The sequence below is a fragment of the Ursus americanus genome, chromosome X (genome assembly GCF_024610735.1).
Source record: "Ursus americanus isolate L20-20 chromosome X, mUrsAme1.1.p, whole genome shotgun sequence".
Classification (NCBI taxonomy): Eukaryota; Metazoa; Chordata; class Mammalia; order Carnivora; family Ursidae; genus Ursus; species Ursus americanus.
This window is the reverse complement of record NC_142164.1, coordinates 12,213,977-12,237,441: the sequence shown is the minus strand read 5'-3', so window position 1 is coordinate 12,237,441 and position 23,465 is coordinate 12,213,977. Positions and strand designations below refer to the sequence as shown.

General features: G+C 39.9%; 1 protein-coding gene across 5 annotated transcripts in view; it reads right to left on the bottom strand.

Annotated features, from left to right (window-relative positions):
- The window catches only part of ATP11C (ATPase phospholipid transporting 11C (ATP11C blood group)), a 176,351-nt gene that overhangs the window by 46,728 nt on the left and 106,158 nt on the right, over positions 1-23,465 (bottom strand). For all 5 annotated transcript variants that reach the window (XM_045805124.2, XM_087859692.1, XM_045805122.2 and 2 more), the window contains exons 7-19: positions 22,728-22,831; positions 20,510-20,560; positions 19,461-19,525; positions 19,040-19,121; positions 17,759-17,909; positions 16,717-16,914; positions 11,453-11,614; positions 10,610-10,761; positions 9,549-9,620; positions 7,609-7,682; positions 5,772-5,875; positions 5,159-5,340; positions 3,418-3,681 (exon numbers count right to left, since the gene is read on the bottom strand). In XM_045805124.2, the coding sequence (XP_045661080.1) occupies positions 3,418-3,681; positions 5,159-5,340; positions 5,772-5,875; positions 7,609-7,682; positions 9,549-9,620; positions 10,610-10,761; positions 11,453-11,614; positions 16,717-16,914; positions 17,759-17,909; positions 19,040-19,121; positions 19,461-19,525; positions 20,510-20,560; positions 22,728-22,831 (1,661 nt within the window). The remainder of the gene's footprint in view (positions 1-3,417; positions 3,682-5,158; positions 5,341-5,771; positions 5,876-7,608; positions 7,683-9,548; positions 9,621-10,609; positions 10,762-11,452; positions 11,615-16,716; positions 16,915-17,758; positions 17,910-19,039; positions 19,122-19,460; positions 19,526-20,509; positions 20,561-22,727; positions 22,832-23,465) is intronic.

Genomic DNA, 23,465 nt, shown 5'->3' with positions numbered 1-23,465 from the left:
CATATAGATGCTAAGTTCTAAAAGGTATAGAAATAATGGACTTTAGCAGCTGGTCTCTGTGTAAGAAACTCAAGGCGAACTGTGGAAATTACAGATCGGTCACTCAAACTCTGATATGGAGACAAATCATTAATCTAAAAACTTCTTAGTAATAGAGGAAAAAAGACAAAATGGCTTTGGGTATACAAATCACAGAAGACCTCTTCCTGAATGACAAAGCCTGTCAACAGATCTGGCTTCTCAAAAATGATGGAGAGCCTAAAAAGACATGGTGCTCATTAAAATATACCATTCAATAATGATATATGTTCCTTAAATAAGCATCATTTTATACTGGATTAGTGGTTCTCAACCACAGCCTTCCCATTAGAATCACCTGGACAGCTTTAAAAAATTGCCCATGCCTGAGGTCTATTCCCAGACAAATTAAATCAGAGTATCTTGGGCAGCGCTTGGTTATTTACAGGTTTATGTTTCAGAAAGCTCTGTAGGTGATTCTCATGCATAGCTAGGACGACTAAGAGATATTAGGTGCTAGGAAAGACAAATATAACAGGTGCAAGTACTTAAGAATAACATGTGGGAGGGGCTCCTGGGTGGCACAGTCAGTCAAGGGACTGACTCTTGGTCTCGCCTCAGGTCATGATCTCAGGGTCGTGAGATCGAACCCCATGACGGGCTCCGCTCGCCCTCTCCAACCCCCCCCCACCCCGGTGTGCATGCCCTCTGTCTCTAAAATAAATAAATTAATCTTTAAAAAGAAAAAACCATATGAGGGAAAACTTACGACTGAGAAAATTCTACCAATTAACATGTCATTTTTTTTTGCAATTAAGAAAAAAACAGTGATTAATCAATTTTTGCTCAGGGAATCCTGGATGCCACTGGAGGACCAGTGCAGCGCAAGTATTAGACACAGCACGACCTCATCATTATCGATTCGTTTGTCTAATTTTAGCCTTCCTGAAGCTTAATGTTTAAGGGAATCTTGTTAAAATTCCTGAGAATTTTGTTCAAGTGTAGATTCTGACTCACTAGGTTGGTGGTGGGACAGGAGATTCTGCATTTCTGACAAGCTTCTAGTGATAATGGAGCGCTGTTCCATGGAGCAAATGTTTGAGTAGTGAGAGCCTAATATGCCTCCTCATTCGTTTATTCCATATTCCCTCAGTGTATATACTAACACTATGGTATTTTGTGCTTGTCCATACTCCGCTTCATAATCTTAGAAGCATGTTTTATTCACTAATTACAGAGCTATCAATCATGTGTTCTCCTTTGCTCCTCTACTCACAGAGCTGACTTAATGTGCAGAGAGCAGTGGCTCAATAACAAATCAAGCAATATTTATAAGCATCAATCCTAAGTAGGACATATAAGAAGAATGGGAAGAATCATTAACGCATCTTTCCCGGGAGAACAGAGAAACTTCCTTGAGGTGACAGAAGTATACATGGGAGAATATATGCAAACAAACAAGATACTAACTGGCTAATAGCCAGAGGTTGGGACAGTAAATACACACAGAAAAGACCAGTGGAACTGAAGGACAAGGCAGAATGAGATGAGGGGAGAGAAGTATGCTGTGGTGCACTAGGAAAGCAAGGTGAAAAGGTCACCTGAGGCCTTTGCTGCGACCTCATTCTGTGTATAACGGAGAACCACTCATCTGGCAGAGGGACTTGAGGGATTCAAGGCAAGAGTTGCTAGGAATTTGAAGTGCAGCACTAGCGGGGAAACTGGAAACCTGAATAAGGCTCGGTGGCTGATGTGAAGCGGAAAGGACAAAGAAACAGAAGCTGACAAAAGTGATTCTGAGTCTGATGCTTATATAACTTGAGGGAAGTCTGTGCCCCACTCCAACAGATGAACCGTAAGAGGGAATGTTCTGAGATGGTGAGTTAAGTTTTTCTGAAGCCCTGGCTTTTACAGAAGTACCCCAGAGCTGCTGAATGGTGTTATGGACTGAACCGTGTCCGGTGCCCCGCCCCCTTCCCAAGTCCTACGTTGAAGCTCTAACCCCCCATGTGACGGTATCTGTGACTAGGTTTAAGTGAAGTCACGAGGGTGGAGCCCTTATGATGAGATTAGTGCCCTTATAAGAAGAGATACTAGACCTTCATCTGTCTGTGCCATGTAAAAACGCAGTGAGAAGGTAGCTCTCTGTAAGCCAGGGAGAGGGACCTCACTGGAACTGGACTCCAGAAATATGAGAAATAAGTTTCTACTGTTTAAGCCGCCCAGTCTATGATATTTTGTTACGTTAGCCAGAACAGATGAAGACAAATGGACAAGTAACATGGAATTTGGACTGCCTTTATAGATACCATTTGGCTAAAGAAAGGAAATATTTATGACAAGCAATCAATGAGACCATGTTTACTCTCACAGATGCCCAAGTGCCAAAACAATGGCTGGTTTAGAATGGGCCACAGCCTCATGAAGGCGGGAAAGTTGTCTGTAAAGCCTGTTCAAATATTAGACATGAGGATCCAGATAGAGCACAGCTGTTAAAAACATGGGCTCTGGATTTGGATAGACTTGTTCCACCCCTTATTAGCTGTGTGATCTTATATAAGTTACTGCATCTCTCTGAGCCTTACTCTATCTGTAAAATGAAGGAAATAGATAGCCTTACTGGGCTGCGATGAAGACGAAGTGAGAATAATTATATAAAGTGCTAATATTGTTCCTGAAACAAAGGGTATGCTCAAGAAATGTAAAATAATATCATCTAGGGGGTCTCTGGATTTAGTGCGAGCACATCCCGTGGCATTCCAGAAGAGGCAGCTGATTTGCTTATAGCCATAGTAAATTCCAGCACCTGGTTTAGGCAAGGCTAAGCCTTGGTCAATGATCTCTGGGCACGGAATTATTATGTATCAGTGGCTTTCCTTGAGACCCTTAAGTTCTATAAGCTCTTCCTAAGCAGCCAGTTGAAAGCAGAGTTGAAGTGGCCATGTTATTAACAGCTATTTGGTTCCCGGAGGAGTTCTGGGGCATGTAAATCCACAGAAAAAATGGCTCCAGGACCTCAAATTACGTGGAAAGTGTTATAGAGACTGGTTTCCTTATATTCAATTGAAAAGACCACAAAAAGGAGTATTTTTTTCTTGCCATGGACCAAGCTGGAGGATCAGTGCTAAATACCCAAACCCTAAACATGAAGAAATTGAACTACTTTTCTAAACCTTGAGAAATACAGGATTGTCTTTTGAATTAAAGGAGAGGTGAAAAGTGCTAAATAATCTCAAAGGAGCCATCGGCCCAAGTCCTCAGGGAAGGTTTTAACTTAAAAGGACAAAACACCTGCAAACAAAGAATGATAAATCATAGAAAACGGAACCTTCTGCATAAACAGCTGTGATTTACATTTATACCCACGCCTAAGTATAAGAAACTGGTGCACTCTCTTACTTTTTAAGGCTTCTAGTACTTTTAGGAAAATCATGCAGCAACTTCTTACGATATTCTATCAACAGTTCATGTAATCGATCTTCTTTCCTTTCACTTTCTTCGATGGTTTTTGTAGTCAGTTCCAAGAGCTCAGTGCTGGTTTGGAAGAGGCGGCATGCATAGCAGGTGGATTTGGCCGTCTCCATCTTGTCCCCAGTAAGCACCCAGACTTTCAGACCTGCTGCATGCAGAGCTTCGATGGTCTCAGCTGCTTGATCCTGTAGCCTGGGAACACAAAGGAAACCTTGCTATCCTCAGAGATTCCTCACAGAGATTCTGCAAGAAGGCTTGCAAAAGAGGATATTTTTACAATTCACAGCAATTCTGGAGTCCTGACACATTATCAGTTGGTTTTCTTATATATTCTCTACTCTTGCTGGGAGTATTATCTCTGGCATGGTTTTACTTACCAAAATGAATTTCAAGCAGTGAGGTTTGGAAAAGTTAACGACATCTCTTCAGGTAACTGGTATCCAATGGCGGAATGGAGAACCATCCCTCTTAGCTAAAATGTTCATAAACTCACCAGACATTCTTATTCACTGTCACTTTACTATAGTTCATTAAATTTTATATCTCACCATATAAATACTTAACATGGTTCGAAATGGAAAGGGCCAAACCTAGTGAGATATCAAGGGAAGTTAGTGAATCCCCATTGCCGAGGAGCTTTGAGAATAGGAAAGCCAACCATCCCGAGAGAGAATTTAAGCATAAATCCGAAAGGCACAGAGAGAAGAATACTTTCTCTGAGTTCCCTTTGGTCAGAGAACAAGAAAGAAATTAGACTAAAGGAATCCCATTAAAATTTTAAAACCTTCTAATGTGGCTGAATATACATATATATATGTACGTATACAGACATATGTATACATACATATACATACATATGTATGTTTGTGTACATATATATATGTAACTTTTTTTGGTGAAGTCTCATAATTTGCATTTATAATTTCTTCAAAACTCCTAAAATATTAAGAGTCTAAAATGTATTCTTTCAGGGAGATCAATGCTAGAGCCCTACAATCCTGTCTAGTGGAGCTCAGCCTGGAGAGTTAAAGCAAATTCTTTGAAAGTATGCAAAAACATGCTCTAGCCTGTCGAACCAGGTTAGAATGAGCTCTTACGTTGTTTGCTCTCACTTGAATTTCCTTTCCGCTCATTTCTGTCAAAATCTTAGCAATTCTATCAGGCACCAGCTCAAAGGATGCCTCTAGCACAAAGCTCTCAATACATCATAAGCCTATTTCATAAATATCTGCATAAATAAATGGATGGCTTTGTAAACATTCAAAAGATCTTAGAGACGACAGATTCATTCTTTTTTTTTTTTTAAGATTTATTTATTTATTTATTAGACAGAGACAGCCAGCGAGAGAGGGAACACAAGCAGGGGGAGTGGGAGAGGAAGAAGCAGGCTCCTAGTGGAGGAGCCTGATGTGGGGCTCGATCCCGGAATGCCAGGATTACGCCCTGAGCCGAAGGCAGACGCTTAACGACTGCGCCACCCAGGCGCCCCATCATTCTTCTAGACCACAAATATTTAACTTAAAAAAAAATCATTCCCACAAATAGTTCAAAGTCTGGTCTATCAACAGATCTGAATAGAAGATTTCAAAATCTGAGAATAAATTACCAATCTGGACAGATACCACCCTAAATGGTCATTAAAATGACAAGAATATCATTTTGTAATTACTTGTCTTCCACCGCAGTGGCTCCAATTAAATTCATGTTTGTCTCAATATCATCAAAAACCTTTTCCATTTTTTCTTCTCTGTCTTGTAAGGCCATTTTTGCCTCTATGAGCTGTCTGTTAATTCTTTCATAATCATCTGGAGCGATTTCTTTGAAGGCTACACAAAGTGTCCGATACCCGTCCTAGAAACAAAGTAGGAGATCTCTAGTTATCCAAATAATTGAAAAAAAAATTCCGCACTCTCTTCAAATACTCTCATTTCACTGTACAAAAGAAATTCTGATATATGTTTAGTTAAAATAAAAAACACTAAGAGATTGCAACTAAAAAGGTAACATTCAGTTAGGTTCAGAATAACAAAATAATAGCTTTTAGAGTTAAAAGAAAAAAAAGCAGAACATAAACCAAAGATTCTTGAAAAGTCTTCAAGTCTGCAAATTCTGAACAGAAACTTGCTCCAGGATAACGTTTTACATTAAAGTAAGGAACATAATATTTCTAAATCCCCCAATAAAAATGGACCATAAAAAATAAGCTAAAATTCATTCTAACATTTAAATAGCAATCCCATAAAATAGTCATCTTTAGCATCTCTAGAGGGATATAGGCTCACCATTGCATTACGTTCCACATGGGCTTTAGTTAACTCAATTTCGTGATTTTGCACCCTGGGGAAGACTGCTGAGTCTGCTCCTTTACAAAAGAGAAGTATGTCTCCTAAAATAAATAAAAAAACAAGTTCTCAACTCAGAATTTTAAGACTGGTATTGGGATTTTACTAACAGGTACCTATCAAGGTGGCCTCTCCCACTCAGCTACTGTGTATCCTCAGCCTGCCCTGCAATGTTCCCCCAAATGGAATGAGACATCTTGACCTTTACTTTCATAGGACAAAGCTCACTACCTCTTAAGACCGATATGGACACAAGTAACTCAAGAGTGTACACCAAGTACCTCTGTTAGAATGTACTTCCTTTCAGGGAATCATGGGAGACTGTACTTATGTCAAGGAGCTCCTTCTGAATTCTCTGAAAATGTTGTCAAGCATGTTCTAAAGTGCACACATGGCATCTACAGATGTCAAGGACCAAACCCAAGAGCAAATAAAATAAAATCATTTTGAATAAACTATTGAGGTTGCTTTTAAAAACAGTGGCTTGGCAGTTTGTACTGGAAACTTGAAAATAGCACCGTAGAATGCCAGTATAAGTATGGCTTTATATCAGTCCATGCATCCGGCGAAGTAGTCACTGTTGAGCATTAAGAAACACACTTCACCTTATAAAGCAAAATGCTGAGTTCAAGAAGTTAAAAAGAAGTATAGCTCTGAGGTCAAGGCCCTTGACAGACCACTTCCCCAGACGTCACACTATTTGCAGTGGAATGCATACATGCATGTGTACAGGTAAGAACACCAAGTATTTCAAATGTTAAGTGGTTTTCTTTTTTAATTTTCTCTCACACATCCACAGTGTATTTAAAAGTCACAAAACAAATTTGGCATTCACATAATGAAATCAATTTCATGACCGGCAGTCACACCACAAAGTATGAATAAAGTGGGAAACGTTCCCTCAAGGGTCTGCCATATCTTCCCATTCTCACGCTAAGGAATTTCGGATAGATTTAACACTAAAAGGTAAATTACTGGGATTATAAATCAAGGAAATTTTGAAAAACCACCTAGGGACAGACAGTTACAGTCTCTCTCTTTCACACACACACACACACACACACACGCAGAGGCATGTGGGAGCCTGCAAATAAGGCAGGAGTGCTCCCCCATGGCTCTTGCTCAATCTGAGCAGAAGGTATCTCAGCTACCACGGCTCTTCCAAAGGACAAGGGGGAACCCTGGGATGATGGTACTGGTTCCAATGCAAAGGGCAAGCTTCATCCCTTTGCCAAACAAAGAGCCCAGCATGCTGGAGTAAAGCCACCATACCCTTTTCCCCAGCAGTCTGGCCCTTAGTCATCCCTAGCTTGCCTGTTCCCCGGAATTATAAAGCAGTAGGGAATGAATGAGGAGGAAGGTCAGACAGGGAGAGCCAGCAATTGTCTAACACTCAAGAATTCTACTGCTAGTTAATCTCAAACCAACCAATTGTATGGGGCTGCTGCATGTCGACATTACTGGTGATTGGTCAGTACCATGAACTATAAAGAGTCACCCTTTCAGTTTCTGTTTGGACACTCAGGACTGGAGAGTAGAGTCAGTTTCCAAGAAAATGCATATACTGTCATACGAGGGGTTCTGCCACTGACAATTTGGCAAACTGAACATATGTGCTTATATAAATACATTAAGGCATACATGTTAGTTACCGCTTTGCATGACTCCAGGCAGTCATCTATTACTACATGAGATGTTTTCCTTTCTTAAAATAAGTGATCAACATACAAATCTACAAATGGAAAAAGAGAAAAAGTCAAGTGTTTAAAATGTATACCTGCTTGAGTCTTCACAATGACACTCATGCGACGACGGACAGAATCGAAGTTTAAGGTGTGAAGAAGTTCATACCTTTATGAGCAGAAAAATGAGAAAAAGAAGTTCATACATTTATGAGGAGAAAAATGAGAAAAAGAAAATACCTAGAACACAGTGAGAAAAATAAACTGCCACAGAAACATCCTGAATAGAATTCTCCCCTTTTGGTAAGGGTTGCCGGCCGAGTGCACAACTGGCGCTTTCCGTTGGGCCTCTGAAATTTTTCTGCACTTAGAATGTGGTGTCAGAGGATGCCAGTGTTGGTTAAGGGATATCTATATCCTCTCATTAGATTACTGCAAATGGTAAGGAGAGAGTGACTACACAGGACTGGCGGATAAAGAGCTGGAGGGGTCTAGAAATAGTCTCACCCTGCCAATCATTTTAACCATCGATGGGGTGTTTACTATTGGTCGAGCACAATGCTAGGTACTGGAAAACAGACATGAATCTGCCTGAGTTCCTTCCCTCGAGAGGCTCATCGCGTGAGAAGGGAAGCGGAGGGTGATGAGCTGACTCCCTCTCAATCTGCCATACGCTATAATAAAGGAACTCACAGGGCGGATGTGAAAGTGCAGAAAGAAGATATCTGAAGGAAGGCTTCCTGGAAGAGGTAGTGCCTGGGCTGTCTTCTGCAGAGCGACATGATGAAAAAAGGGTGTCCTGGCATCATGAGTAGAGAAAAGGGCATGTGCAAAATAGTTCACTAAAGCGTGAAACTAGTTGATAGGGGCACAGCAAGAGGGCTAAGCAAGGGCTGGGAGCTAAGAACACTGTGGGCCATTTCAGAGGTTTGGAATTTTATCCTAAGAGCAATAGGAATTTACTGAAGGGTTTAAACAGTGGAATGATATGATCAGATTTGTACTGAGCTAATAAATCAGATGAAAGAATGCAGAAGAGTAAAAATAAGAGTTAATTATTACAAAAACGTGGGGAAATATTTTTTGAAAATGAGCAACTTGGACACAAGTATGTGACCTAAAAATATTTACCATGAAGCCTGTTTCTGATGGGAGTGAGCAGGTCACCAGCTCTGGGATGTATGTTAAGAGATCTTCATGTAGCATTGTCATTTGGTGTTGACCAGATGGGGGCACTGTTGTGAACTGGCTAGAATCTGGACTTTAATTAAAGGCCCCGGGCTCCTGGTAGTCAGGCCAAAGAGCCTTTGCCTGGCTTTTAAGCATCACTTCCCAAAGGGGTACATTCCCCAAACGCATCTACACATATTACAGGTTTCTGAGATGGGTCTCATGAGATGCTAGAGGCCAGAATAGAAGTCAGATAAGATAATTACATTTCAAGTTCAGATGAAGGAATTCAAATTAATCACAGAGCCTAATTAAAATCTGCTATTAAAGCCAAGGTGGTTTTGTTCACTGGGATCTCTACAGGGGAAAAAAAAACAAACCAACATCCAAAACACTGCTGCCTCAGGGTACTTGCCCTGGGGCTCACACTTGAGCATGGAGAATAAGACAAAGCATCTGACACCAAAGCTGCCACGACTGGCTGAGCTTGCAATCCCAGAGTGATTGGCTGGGTTCTAGATAGCAGAAGGTTCCATGCAAGTTCATGGATTCTTCTTGCAGTGTGTGCTGGAGACCTAAAATTGGCAACTGTGTTTCAGAAAGAAAGTCCAGGCCGACTCTCATTCGGGCTATTGGACCTACATGTAAACCACATAGGAATAATTTCCACCGCAAGTCCCAGTTTCTACCTCTCTATGAAAAATGTCTTCTGCTCCAACTACCTCTACACAAAACTCCAACCGGGAAAGCAGAGTCTTACACACTTATAGATGTAATGCGTTTCCTTTGTTGCCCATCTTAAAGGCACCCAAGGTTGACTGTGGGGTTAAGACGTGATAAACATTAAACACAAAGTGCTACTTACTCTTCTATTTCTTTTCTTTGGTTCTCTACTCTCATATGGCCATTCCGAATTCCCACAAATGTGAACCCATACCTGTCAAAAGCAACAAAAAGACCTTTGTGTATCTCTGAAGAACGATTAATTTTCCCCTGCACTGGGGTTACTCATACTTGTTTATTGTTTTCTTCTCTCTCATGTGAAAAAAATCAGTCTATAACTAGACTTCTCTTTACTGGCGGAGAAGACAGGAAAGAGGAAGTCAAAGCCCAGTCACAACTTGTAATCAAGAGGCAATTTGTAATTCCAATTCTGTAGCAAACACATTGGGCGACCTTTTAACCACTTAATCATCTCAGGCCTCAAGGGTAAAACAGGACTGTCAGTTACAAAGTGACGTCCAAATTGCTGAGAGCACTTCAGAAGTGACATGTGGTGTACAAAAAGCGGCCACTGTTATATAATTTGCGGAGTATAATATGAACACTTGGACTTCTGTTTGGTATGCATACATAGTAACGCAAGTTACATCTATGCGTTGCTATTTTCTTTTCGGTCTTAATTGGCTAGGTTTGGGGAATTTTCTAAAACCTTCAGATAAAGCAGTTCAGCTTTTTATTAACAAATATTTAGAAGATAAGGTTATTGAAGCAAACAGAGAAAAAACAACTCCAGTCCTCCTGTGATTTCACTTTCTCAGAAGTACAAGAAGTGCTTACTTCTTTTTTTTACTCTTCAAAAATGCTAATGTATTTCTCTACAACTTACCTCAGGGTTTTTAAAACGGCCTTATTGAGGTATGACTGATATACAAGAACTACACATATTTAATGTGTGCAATTTGAGAAGTTCGGACACGTGCAAACCCCCATGGGATTCTTACCAGAGGCAAGGTAAGAGACCTATCCAACACCGCTCACAGCTTCCCTGCGTCCCACTGGTGTTCTGTTGTTTGTGGCAAACACTTAACATGAGATCTACCCTCTTAACAAATTCTGAAGTGCAAAGCACTGTGTTAACTATGGGTACAACGCTGTACAGCGGATCTCTAGAATTTATTCATCCAGCCTAACAGACGTGCTTACTTTTTAGCTCCTTTCACCAAAGCGATTTCATCTGGTGAAGAGGACATGTAAGTTAATTCAGCCGACTCTGTAGGTCCGTCAACGGCATCATTTGTTTTAATCTCTACAGTATGACATAAACACAAGGCACGCAGAAAGAGCTCTTCTCGGTTCTGTTGAACAGTAACAGAAAAATGACTCTATTATTTTCCCTTTTGATCATTTGGTAGTCAGTGAACAGAGACAAGGTATTAACGAGAGAAAATGTTATAACCTCCAGCAAACTGAGTAGCAGAAATTTCTAAATCCCTAATACTCAAATGAGCTCTGTATCCTCCCTTGGACCTAACGGCATCCCTGGTTCTCAGCTAACGTACCCAAGGGCTGTGTTAACTCATTCAGGTTACTGTCGCGCCACCTCATACTAAATCAGTGAATTCTTTATGGCCTAAAAGAGTTCATTCAGTATCCAATTCACAACTTGGCAATAGCTCAGGTGCAGGGAGACTTGGGTTCATTTAACGTCTAGACACTCCTGGGACTTGAATGATTTCAAAAGACTTCATTCTTGGAGCAGCTCGTATTTTTAAAGACAAAGCATAAAGAATTATGATCATTATGATCAGACAGGCAAGTGAAATTTTTGCCCAAAAGCCGTTTTCCACAATCCTCCCTATTTATAAATTCTACTTGTTAACAATTTCCAGAGGTGTTCGTGAAACAAGAAAGTTGAAGTCAAAAGAGCAAATGGTTATTCCCAAGTCGCTGTCATGCACTCGGAATCTTCATTTCTACTACACAAAGTTAACACATGCACACAGAGTTTGATTTCTCAAGGTAAAATGGTAATTCAGAAAATGCCACCTTATCTGCTTTGTCAAAATAAGTTAAGGGTCCATCAGTTTGAGAGAGTCCATCAGTCTCCTGAGCTGCACCTTTATACTTGTGCCCATCTATGCAGCACTCGATGAATTCCATGCTATTTTCAGTGAGTGTTCCAGTTTTGTCTGTAAATATATAATCCACCTAAAAACAAGGACACAAACATATGCAGTTTTACCTTCTTCGGTGTGATTAATTTTTCTTTAAGCTGTAAGGCAGGGCTCTTTTCATATCCATAGCAAAGCAGTGTTTCTAAGACTTCTCGTCAAATGTCAGGTAGTTACAAAAGCAATATTATGAGAAGAGTGTGAAAGGAATAAGAATTTTTTTTCAATTAAAAAAAAATTATTTTAAGTAAACTCCATACCACATGTGGGGTTCCAACTCACAACCCCAAATTAAAGAGTTGTATGCTCCACTGACTGAGCCAGCCAGATGCCCCTGAACAAGTATCTTTAAATGCGGTATCACATGTCCAAGGTAGACACACTCGAATACAGAAGATAAATAGGAAAGAAAAATGTGGGTATTTTATCAAACTAAGAAACTTTCAGCTTATTACTCATCGATTTTGATGTAAAGAAGTTCTAAAATAAAAATTTTTCCAAGTGGGAAATAAGAATATACTGACCACTTATTATACACACACAGAAAAAAATTATTTGACAGGAACTTAAATTAACTGGGATGTAACAAAACTTTTCCTCGAAAAGTAAAATTTTCTATGAATATACTGGATTGAAGTAAAATGTACTATATAATGCAGACAGAATCACAGAGTATCGATGGTCAGGAAAAATATTAACAGCTACTAACGTTCAAAAACATAATTGAAGTTTCTTTCCACATACTGTGTATATTTTTAGATACTCCTGAAAAAAGTTTCCAAGTTAAAAAAAAACCAGTTTATAATAATAGGTTAAAATATAATATAAGCAAAAAAAGTATAATATAAGCATTCTTTCATAAATAATGGAAAAAGTAAGCTATGAAATAAACTTTCCATGCAAAATAAACCATTTTGAGCATTTCCATTTTATCTCAGTTTTTATCTCTTCTATTTATAACATCTGGCTTTTGGAAACCCACAATTTTGTCCTCCTTTTTGGCAATTTATGCTTAAATAGTTAAAATTATGGGCTGACAGGAACAAGCATAAGCACAAGATGAAGGTTTTCATTATGTAAGGGAGAAAGAGATGAACTCCAGCAGTAGTTGCTTTCTAATTATTTTTCAAAGCTTTTCACGGGAGCAGCACTGGCACAAATATAGCATTTCGATCTTCCTTTTTTTGCTCTGTTAGCCAGCCAAGTTTGAATTCTCTCTTTAAATTAATCCAAGTGGTATTATTCCTGTATCATCTAGATTTTTCCAGTTTAAATAAAACCCTTCGGGACTTTTTTCTGATCAAAATTATTTACCTTCATTTTCCCCTGAAGGTTGTCCTGGGTTACTGCAGCTCCTACACTTGGGTGAGCATTAACGCATCTAGAAATCTTTTATAAGTGTCAAAGGTGGTAGTTTAAAAAAATATATCGTGCAATTGTTTCCCTACATACAACATTTTATGCAGCATGGATCTGCATATGATTAAGCTCATAGGTATAGGCCAACAAACTATACCCTAACACAGTAATTATCAAATCACAGTGTGCATCACACTCACTCGGAGGGCTTGTTAAAACTCAGATCGCTGGCCTCTATTCCGCAGTTTCTGATTCAGCAGCTCTGGGGCACGGCTAGGTAATGTGCACTTCTAATTACGTTCCCAGGTGATGCTGATGCTGCTGGTCCAGGGATTGTACTTTGAGCACCACTGCTCTAATACGTGCCCTGTACTCGGCAAAGGCGGAGGAGAGGATCGGCTGTTGCTAAAAAGTATTCTCATATTTAAAGGAGAAAGAGGACTAAAGAGTGAGAGGCTGCTGCTTGCCTGACTCTCCATAGCCACTTCCCCTCTACTGGTGGGTTTGAGCCTGCTGGAAAGGTACTTCGCTATCGGCAAGCTCAAACTCTTCATTTTATGGATGCAAAGCCTAAAGTGAGACAGCTGTTCCAGACTGGAAAGAGCCCTGAACTAAAGGTTCATGAATGCATGGAAATTCCTATTTTGTGGGTCAAAAATTTTCATATCGTTCATCCTAGTGGAACATCTGGATTGGTGTCTTGGTTTCACCACCTATTAACTTTGTGACCTTGGAAAATTCTCATCTCTGTAAACTTTAAGTATTAACCTTAAATAACCAACCCTGCTGCACAAGGCTGTAAAGATTGGAAAATAAAGTACAACAATAAATGTTTATAAATGATAAGGTATTATATCGATGCTGATAGTCACTGCTGTTAACTTGACCAAAATCACACAGTACTGGACTCTTTCCATATCTCACATGCCCTATTTTTCTGATCAATTATCATCACATTACTATAGTTAGGTATGATATGTGTGTTTCCCTAACTGAATGGTGAACAACTTGAGGACTTCTGGTTTACTTTGTAATAGTAACCTCAGTACCACGAACATATTCTTGATATACAGTGCAAGTCCAATACATTAACAATGGGACTGAATTACTGGAACCAGAGTAAATACCCAGACACACCATTAGGCATAGCTGTAAGACTTGAAGGGGATATAAAGCAGGAGGCTACCCCAAAATATTTTCAAGATGGGTTGAAACCATCTGGTTGCCTAAAGACTGATGCCTGATTATAAAAGACTCCATTCTTGTCCAACTGAACTGAACAGGCTACTTCTGTTGTTGTTGTTTTTTTAAAATATTTATTTATTTTAGAGGGAGAGAGTGCGCGCGTGAGCGCACAAGTGGGAGGGGAAGAGGGCAAGGGAGAGAGAATCTCAAGTGGACCCCACGCTGGGCGCAGAGCCTGACCTGGGGCTGGATCTCACAACCTGGAGATCACGACCTGAGGTGAAACCAAGAGTCGGTTGCTCAACCGACTGTGCCACCCAGCTGCCCCTACTTCTTTTTGTTTCTCAAGTCAAACACTGTCCTAAACATATTTTCCCGTTTTTTCAATATCAGTGTGGGTCATTTTTTTAAAGTTGGGCTCCACGCCCAGCATGGAGCCCAATGCAGGGCCCAAACCCATGATCCCGAGATCAAGACCTGAGCCAAGACCAAGAGCTGGACACTCAACCGACTGAGCCACCCAGTCACCCCTCAGTGTGGGTCATTTTAAAAGAGATTAAGCAAGTATTTGCAATGGTATTGATGGGACCTAATTGACACTACTTTTTATAACATAAAAAGTCCTACAGATCTGAAATTACGACTCATCAAGGAGGAAACTGGTTACACTTAATTTTGTGTGTACTGGTCCATTGAATGCTAAATGGCCTAGGAAACTATTTCAAGACTTCTTTGCATTTTCATTCAGGTAGCTTCTGCACATATAAGCTGATAATGAAGTCAAGTTGTTTTTACACCATATAAATTAAAGTGGTGGTCTGGCTATTAACTCAGTGATTTGACTAAATGACAATCACACCCAGAAAGGCAGGTTTGGGTAGGGGAAAGAAGTGGTAGCTGAAATGAAAACTGTAGTTTCTTTTCACTGATCAAATTTACCAGATCATTACCCAAAGCTCTACTTTATTTTCTGCAGTGTGAATACAGCCTGAATGATAGGGATGAGATTACATTCCTATAGGTAATATGGAATCTGCTGAGGTGGGGATCTGAAGATGTAAGAATCTCATTTAGTGGCACCTGCCTTGGATATTCTGCCTGTCTCTAGTGAGCATTAGAAGTCACATGCGGCATGATGGCTGTTCTATTTGCAGTATCCTGGGGCTATGGCCGCATTCATCCTTGGATAGGTGAATCCACAGAGCCAGGCACTGGATCTAGAATCGGCAGATTTACTCAACTGAATCACCTGTCAGGGAAAGTTCACCAGAGGTGGCTTGTGACTCAATTTTTTTTTTTTCCCACGCAACAATGCTGTAGATTGATGCTTTTTACTGGGACTAGAGTAGTTCTGTTCAGACAGCTCTGTTTCTGGATGAAATCTTCTGGTTTAAAAAGACTAAGTAAGGTCAGCTGTGGCAGCTGAAGTCACCTTCAAAAGAATCTTCTGGGAACAATATCTAAGGGGATAAAGCATTTGTTCATTCATTTCTCATTTTATCCTCAGTGACTCAGTATCTCTGTGGGATGCACATTCCACAGTCTGGGATCCTGGAGTCATGGAGTCAGGTCTCAACAAAAATGATATCTGGAGTGTCCTTTCACCCTTGTGACTGTCGTTGTGAAGATGGCACTTCGGTTTAGGCAAGGCTGGGTAAAGAACAGAAAGAGCGGGGGCAGCGGGGGGCTAAATTCAGGAAGAGAGTTTTGAGGTGTGGATGCAACTTGGCACCATTTAAAACCAGTGTGAGGCCCTGTTCCAGCCGCACAGTTCCAGTAACTGAATCTGCATCTCCCAGTCACAGAAATGACATTTCCACAGCCTTGACATTCTAAATATCAAGAGAATTAAATGAAAGCCAAAAAATTTCCCCAGCTTGTGAAGATCATTACGTGACACACAGTAAATTCAGACAAAGGGAAAAACTTTCTCAACACTGATGAGAAAAGCACCTACAAAGTCATCCTGTGAAGAATTACAGCTAGACTGCACTGCGTTGGGAAACAAATGCACCTGGGTTAGAAATGAGGCCACAGCCTGGGCTGCACTGGTATATGAAGCAAAAAGCATTGTGAGGAGTACATGCCCTCACATTTTGCCTTCATTTAAATTCCTGCGCTGGAATCAACAACGCTGCTTGCTAGGACCATATTCCGTCTTATCAGAAACGTACCAAGAAAATGTCAAGAGGACAACTCTGGTCAATGTTGCTTATGGAACAAAACACATTTATAAAACAGCTTTATTTACTACCCCATAGTCTATCCCTAAATGGTAATAGATGGTGATGAAGACCAACTACATGGGTCTGTTCCAAAGCAAGAGCCCGTAATCTAACAACATCACCGGGTCAGTTTTAAAGAAAATTTCTGTAACACTCAAATTTAATATACAAATCAGGATACTCCTCAAAAATGCCAGCAAAATAAATAAATAATTAATGCCACAGCTATGAAAACATTGCTTGTCTTTTTTATGCATAAAGGAACATCTGAATCACATTTCCAAATGTGAAATGGTCACATACATTGGTAAGCCAAAGTATAAGAACAGATATTTTCACTATATTATTTTAAGTAAAAATATATTCTAACCTGACCAAGTTCTTCATTAAGGTCTGATGTGTTGACCAGGGCTCCTTCATTAATTTCTTCATCATAGAAGTCCTTATCCCATGAAATGAAGAAGGAGCCCAAGAATTTCTGCATTTCTACCGTGACATACATGGATACAGGAATGATAAAGTTGAACAGAACCATAAATGACAGGAAGTCAGTGAACATTTTCAAAACCTAAAACAAAAGAAATAGTTTGTGCTGATTAGATACACAGTTCTATCAAACAAGTACAAAATAAAGAACTAATTAACTTTCTTTTTATTTCAATGCTGAAAGCACTGCTGCTGCTATTTTATTGAGGGTGTTTTTAAATGTTGTTGGCCAAAATCCTTATCACAGTCTGTGACAACATTTAAAAACACCCTCAATTTTGTCATTATACTTCAGTAAAGGTACCTTTTGACTTCACGCTTTTTCATTTCCTAAATTCTCTGCCCTCTCCCCAATATGAATGTAGGATCAAAGCTTCTGTGTAGGCATCTATGTATTATGTTCCTATCGTGATATATCACAAGCTCACATATAGTCACATGCCAGAGAACCTTGGTGAGTTGTTTAAAACTCTTTTTTTTTTTTTTTTAAGATTTTATTTATTTATTTGACAGAGATAGAGACAGCCAGCGAGAGAGGGAACACAAGCAGGGGGAGTGGGAGAGGAAGAAGCAGGCTCATAGCGGAGGAGCCCGATGCGGGGCTCGATCCCACAACACCGGGATCACGCCCTGAGCCGAAGGCAGACGCCCAACCGCTGTGCCACCCAGGCGCCCCTGAGTTGTTTAAAACTCTTAACTAAAGAGCTAAAGATAAGCACAGATGCCTGAAGTACAAGAAAAAAAAATACTATAAAACTTCTTAAGTATCTAATAGCTTAGGGCTACCATACAACCAAGAGAAAACCCAGAAGCTAACAAGAGCTATCATTATCTGAACAACATTTCAATAAAGGGTGGCTTGGTCACAAAGTTCTAGAGTTAAAATTTTTAGCAAGAGTTACAAGTTCCAACACAAAATCGATTACCTTCAAAGTTTCCCGCTCTTTCTGAGTCTTTTGGTTATACCAAGGTTCATCGTTATAGGGGGTACTTTGCCAAACGTACTTTAGAGTAGTGCACACTGCAGCTTTGGTCAGTAAGATAAATAAATACACAATCAGGAAGGCATTAATGGATCTGAAAAATAAGATATTACGGATTTAAAAACTATACAATTAAGATATCAAACACGTATAAATTAAACCATTAAAGTTTCCTAAAGCTTCTCTTGTGTGCACGATGTGTAACCACAGCACAAACCTGGACGTATGATCCTCAGTTATCACTGCAGGACCCTAATTTTCAGGTGGTAAAGTGGAAAGGACAGCTCTGACCTGTCTGTTGGCCACCGATGCTCCCCAAAGTGCAGTGGCTGACGAGCTTAACACACCTTTTTTTTTTTTTAAATAAGGATCCTATAAAGTGACAGGAGACACACATGCATATATAGTATCTACTCAACCCTTATAGAAAGAGTAGGTTGTTTCCATTTCCCTAAATCCTAAGAGTTTGCAGAAGGTGGGGGAACAAATGTGAAATCCTCAAACTTAGTATGGATTCTTTTAATCTGAAAGTAGGGCTACGGAGAGGTTAACACTGATACATGGGATATCCATGGCAACAACAGAGCGAGATCCATGCTGTAGCAATTGGCTTGAAGCTCTAGCTGGAGACTATTATCTATGTTGTTGAACTTCCTTACATACAGCAACCAGAGGAACCCAAACCACTATCCAGCAGCAAAAGGGAATAAATTTATATTTCAACTAAATGTTGCCTTTGAATAGCTACACGAGCTTAGGCAAATCACTCATCTCAGAGACCATTTCTTCATCTGTAAAGCAGACAGGCTAATAGGAGTTACTCTATGGAGCTGCTCAGAGGATTAAACAGAATCAGACATACAAATCACTGAGCACAATTCTGGAACATAAAAAGTGCTCAGTGTGGTAGCTGCTATTATTAATAATTGGTGTTTTTTGTTATGGTTGTTATTCAGAATTACTGAAAAGTAACTATATTACAGTTCAGTTGCTACTAAAGAAATTGTGGTACACACTAACTTTTCTTTCTTTTTTTTAAAGATTTTATTTTTTTATTTGTTAGAGTGCGTGCACAAGCAAGGAGAGCGACAGGTAGAGGGAGAAGCAGGCTCCCTACTGAGCAGGGAGCCCGATGCGGGGCTCGATCCTAGGACCCCGGGATCATGACGTGAGCTGAAGGCAGACGCTTAACTGACGGAGCCACCCAGGTGTCCCCACACTAACTTTTCAACAGCAGAACGCTTCTGAGATTTCCCTTGGTAGTTCAAAGCCATTTTGGTTTCCATCCCAGTGTAAACAGCAACTCCTAAGGAATAAAAGAATACAATGAAAACTAGGTTACAAGTACGACTGTCAACCAACTCCCCACTAAGTTGGGTCTATCCATTTCCCCCCCATCTATAAAAGTAGGCATTCTAAACCTTAGTTACCAGCTGACATATCATTTATAATATAATTTTAATTCTATATACCTTATTTGTCATATTTAAAGTTAGTTTATTTACCATCTTATAAATTCCTAACACCTAAAAATAGGCTTAGACTGAGTGGCAATTATCAGCAATGTCCAATTTTTAACATGCACTATTTATGCACAGGCTTTACAAAGTGTATTTCTGATAAGGAGATCTTAAAAATTGTTCACCATATATCTTCTTGGTATTTTTTAGTGTAGCTCCTTTCAACAAGAGATTTTCAGGTCCCAAAGACCTAAATGAAAAATGAACACAGCTTATCCAAACAGCCCAATAAATATAGCATCATCAACTCTGGGGACATATTTTACCCTAACACACATCTATCTCCAAGGGGTTCAGAATGTATCTTTCCGCTTATATCATATGCTTACTCCCCAGGATGAGCTGAAAGATCTTTCCCTCTGAACTTACTTGAGGGTACAGCCCAGATGGAAGCATAGCCCAGCAGGAGCCAGCAACACACAGAGGTAAAGAGGTGCACAGAGATAAAAGGGTTCTGAGTCACAGACAGCAAGAACAGTACAGAGCAGCAGACAGCAAGAAGCAGAAAGAAAAAGTGACAAATAGAAGACTGGGGAAAGCAGCCATCAAAGTGGGAAAGACACACTGACATATTTAGAGAGAGTAAGCCCGCCTTTGGGGCAATCATTGGGCGCCCGGCGTTTAAATTCCTTTCGAGCATGGCTATAAAGGCCAAGTGGAAAAATTGAGGTAATTAACTGGATGATAGAAGAGGGAAGAAAACATCCCTTTTTATATAAATTGCTTCATTATAAATGATTAGCCTTTCATTTTGCTTCAGTCCAGGTAATTCTCTCAGCTTTTTATCTACTGCCTTACCCCTCAATTGCTCTCCCTTAGCCACTGTTCTGCAGGTATACTCGCAACAGAGTCTGTCACTGCACAACCAAGAACCGAAAGCACAGTGCCCAGAATAGATCTGGGAGTATCAGTCCAAGGGCCTGGAGCTCTGCGATTTTGGACACCCTCGGCACCATTTGCAACACCACCCCCTCCACCCACACACAGAGCCCCTACCCATCCCAAGGTTACATTACTTAAGACTCACTACTGGGATGCTGGCTAGTTAATCCAGGTTTATTCACCTCTACATCCTTTTCTCTAAAGAAAAGTATTTGGGTATTTTAAGGGGCTTTAAAGAGAAATATACCCGCCTCCTCCCGAATAGGACAGATTAAAGGAACAACAAACTAACCTGGCAACCGCCTCAAGACTATTACTATAGATATTGATTCGCCCAACAAACCTGCGAAAAGAACATAACGGCAAATGTGTCTTCTATATCAAGGTAAAAATCTATATACCACGTAAACGAGAATGAATCAAAATACAAATAATACAAAAGAGATAAGACTGAATGAACTTCAAAAACCTATTATATTTCTGGGAAAAAAAAGTTATGCTGAACCAACAGGATGTGTAACATTTCCATATAATTTAAAAAATAATATTATGGATTATAAGAACACAAGGATTTGAAATTGATTTTCAAACGCTAGTTGGCCCTGTGCATGCACACAGCACCCGCACTCATTTATACGTTACATAAATAATTAACCTCTAGTTCAGATTCATGTGAAGAAAGGTTTCCGGTGCTAACGCACAACTTCCAAAACCCTTAGTTCAGTGGTTCTTCCACTTGTGCAGGCATCAGACTCACTGGAGTGCTTACTACACTGGGGATTTCAGGGCCCCATCCCCAAGCTTTTGATTCAGGTGAGAATCTGCATTTCCAACAAGTTCCCAGGTGACGCTGTGCTAGCCCAAGATCACACTTTGAGAACCACTGCATTAGTCTTAGAAGGCAAACATTTGATTACCATCTTGGAAATCTCCAACCTGTGCCTTTCGGCTGATCTCAATACTGAGCTTGATCTGATCACTTAATATGGCTAGGCACATGAAAATCTGCATTTCTCCAAAAATGGGGCAAGAAGGCCTAACTCTCCTTAACAAGAGAGTTATGAGTATTTTATAATTTGCATTATCATTGTTTTCCAGGCAAATTGAACTATTATTACTATATACACAATGTATGACGGTCTGCTCATTTATTCACCACATATTAATTGTGCCAGTGTTGTGGTAGGTGCTGGAGACGCACGAGTAAGCCAGAAAGACATGTTCCTTCCACTACAGACAGACAAGTTAACAGGCAATTACAATGTAAACCATCACCACACAGGTGGTGTAAATACAGGTATTCTGAAGTCACAAAGCAAGGGCACTGAATCCAGTCCAGGGAAATCAGGAATAACCTTCCCTGCCCTAAAATTCTCCTTCATATTTAAGGTAAATGAAAAATTTTGGAGTTGCCATATAAACATGCAAAAATGTATATTGGTCTCTAACACAGGCAGAATCAGTCACTCCTTTTTCTGTGATTCCATGGGCCTTTTACTCCATTCTATTATGTCGCTATACCATAGGCCTAGCTTTAATATATATTTTATCTGCCCTGAAAACTCTGAGCTCCCTGCAGGCAGGGAACAGCTGTTTTGTTTTATGGTCCCAGTTCCTACTCTCAAGGTGGATACAGAAGAAAGGAAAGAGGAAAGAAGGAATGACGGGAAGGAGGGAAGGCATTGTTCTCGTGGTAGGATGAATACTTTGTTTTTCCACTACTGTGCGCTGGTGTTAAGCCACATCCAACCATTTGGTCCCCCATTATGACCAACAGAATTCATTAACAAGATGCCTGGCATGGGAAATTGATGCCATCTGTAAGAGGGAATAGAATGAAATTAATTGGCCCACGTGGGGATAAAGCTTGTTACTCTACCCTCCTTAACAGCATGCTCTAATCAACCAAACTAACCAGTCTTAACAATCCAATGCCAAATTTCTGACAACCCACAATGACTGTCAACCAGCAAATCTACTCCAGAAAGCCTAAGTATAGTAAAATAGAGGAAAGTACACCATTTCACGGCTCCCTCAACTTAACTGTTTACTGTAGACAAAAAGCAGCCTATTTGAAATACTCAGTTCATCATAATCATCATAAAAAAGGATAGTGCAGGGCCCCATATCCACTTCCTCTCTTTAATGCTGGATGACATATCAAGTGGTTTATTTTTGTTCTAATTAGCTCTGATTAATGCATGAATCTGACAGAGAAGCCTTATGAGATAACATAATCTTAAAATTTGATAGATGGTCATGTTTACAAATAACAAAAATACAAGAAAAATCACAAGTACAGTGTCTGGGCCCACAGTGATTTATCTTAGGCTGGTAGTGAACAAGGCTGATTTGATTCATTTCCCTGCCAGAAGGAAAGAACAGCTCATAGAAACACGAATGGAGGAGGGCTGGAAAGTGGTGGGTGTTACTTTGCAATATTGGTGGCAAAGAGCAGCAGAGTCAACAGACTATCAGACAGCTGTAGAATGCAACCAGGTGATTCTTACTTGTAGAGGTCAGGCTGAGGCTGCTCACATTCAATTGCTGCTCGGAGGGTATCAATGGACTCGGCTGTACATAGTGCAATGGTATCCCGTACCGCATAATGTGTCTAGATGAAAACACGCAGAAGAACAAGCAAAACCAAGAAAAAGGGATTCTTTCCATAATCGTACACCCACCTTATTCCAGCAACACAGTATGTTTTAGTTAGAGGCTTTGGTAGAATAATATAAATATTGATGCACATTTCCCACTAACTAAATTTTATGGTATTATTCTTCAAATATATTACAAATAATTAGAAAGATAACCCTGCTGCAAAGGGATTTAAAAGATAATGAAAAAACTAAAAGCTTTTCCTGATAGTGACAGCAGGGAGAATTCCATTTGTAGCATGCATATCCTTAACTGAAAACCCAGTGAAAAATTTAATCCATTTGCTTTTTCTCTTATTTATAGAACTGAGACCTGTTATTCTGTTCACCATAGAGTATGGGGATATCAATGTGATATGAATTGAACATAAATAACCCTCTGGGTCATAAGAAGGCTAACATTTTACCAATAGAAAGAAAAAATTCATTAATACTTCCACTATACAAATAGCATAATTAATTATCTTGAAAATGCTCAAAGAGGCTACATTTCATAGGAGGAGCAGTGATATGATGTGTCTTGCTTTAGTCAGACAGTTGGAATTGTCTACTAGTGTTTATTATGCACTTGATTTACCCAGAACTTAA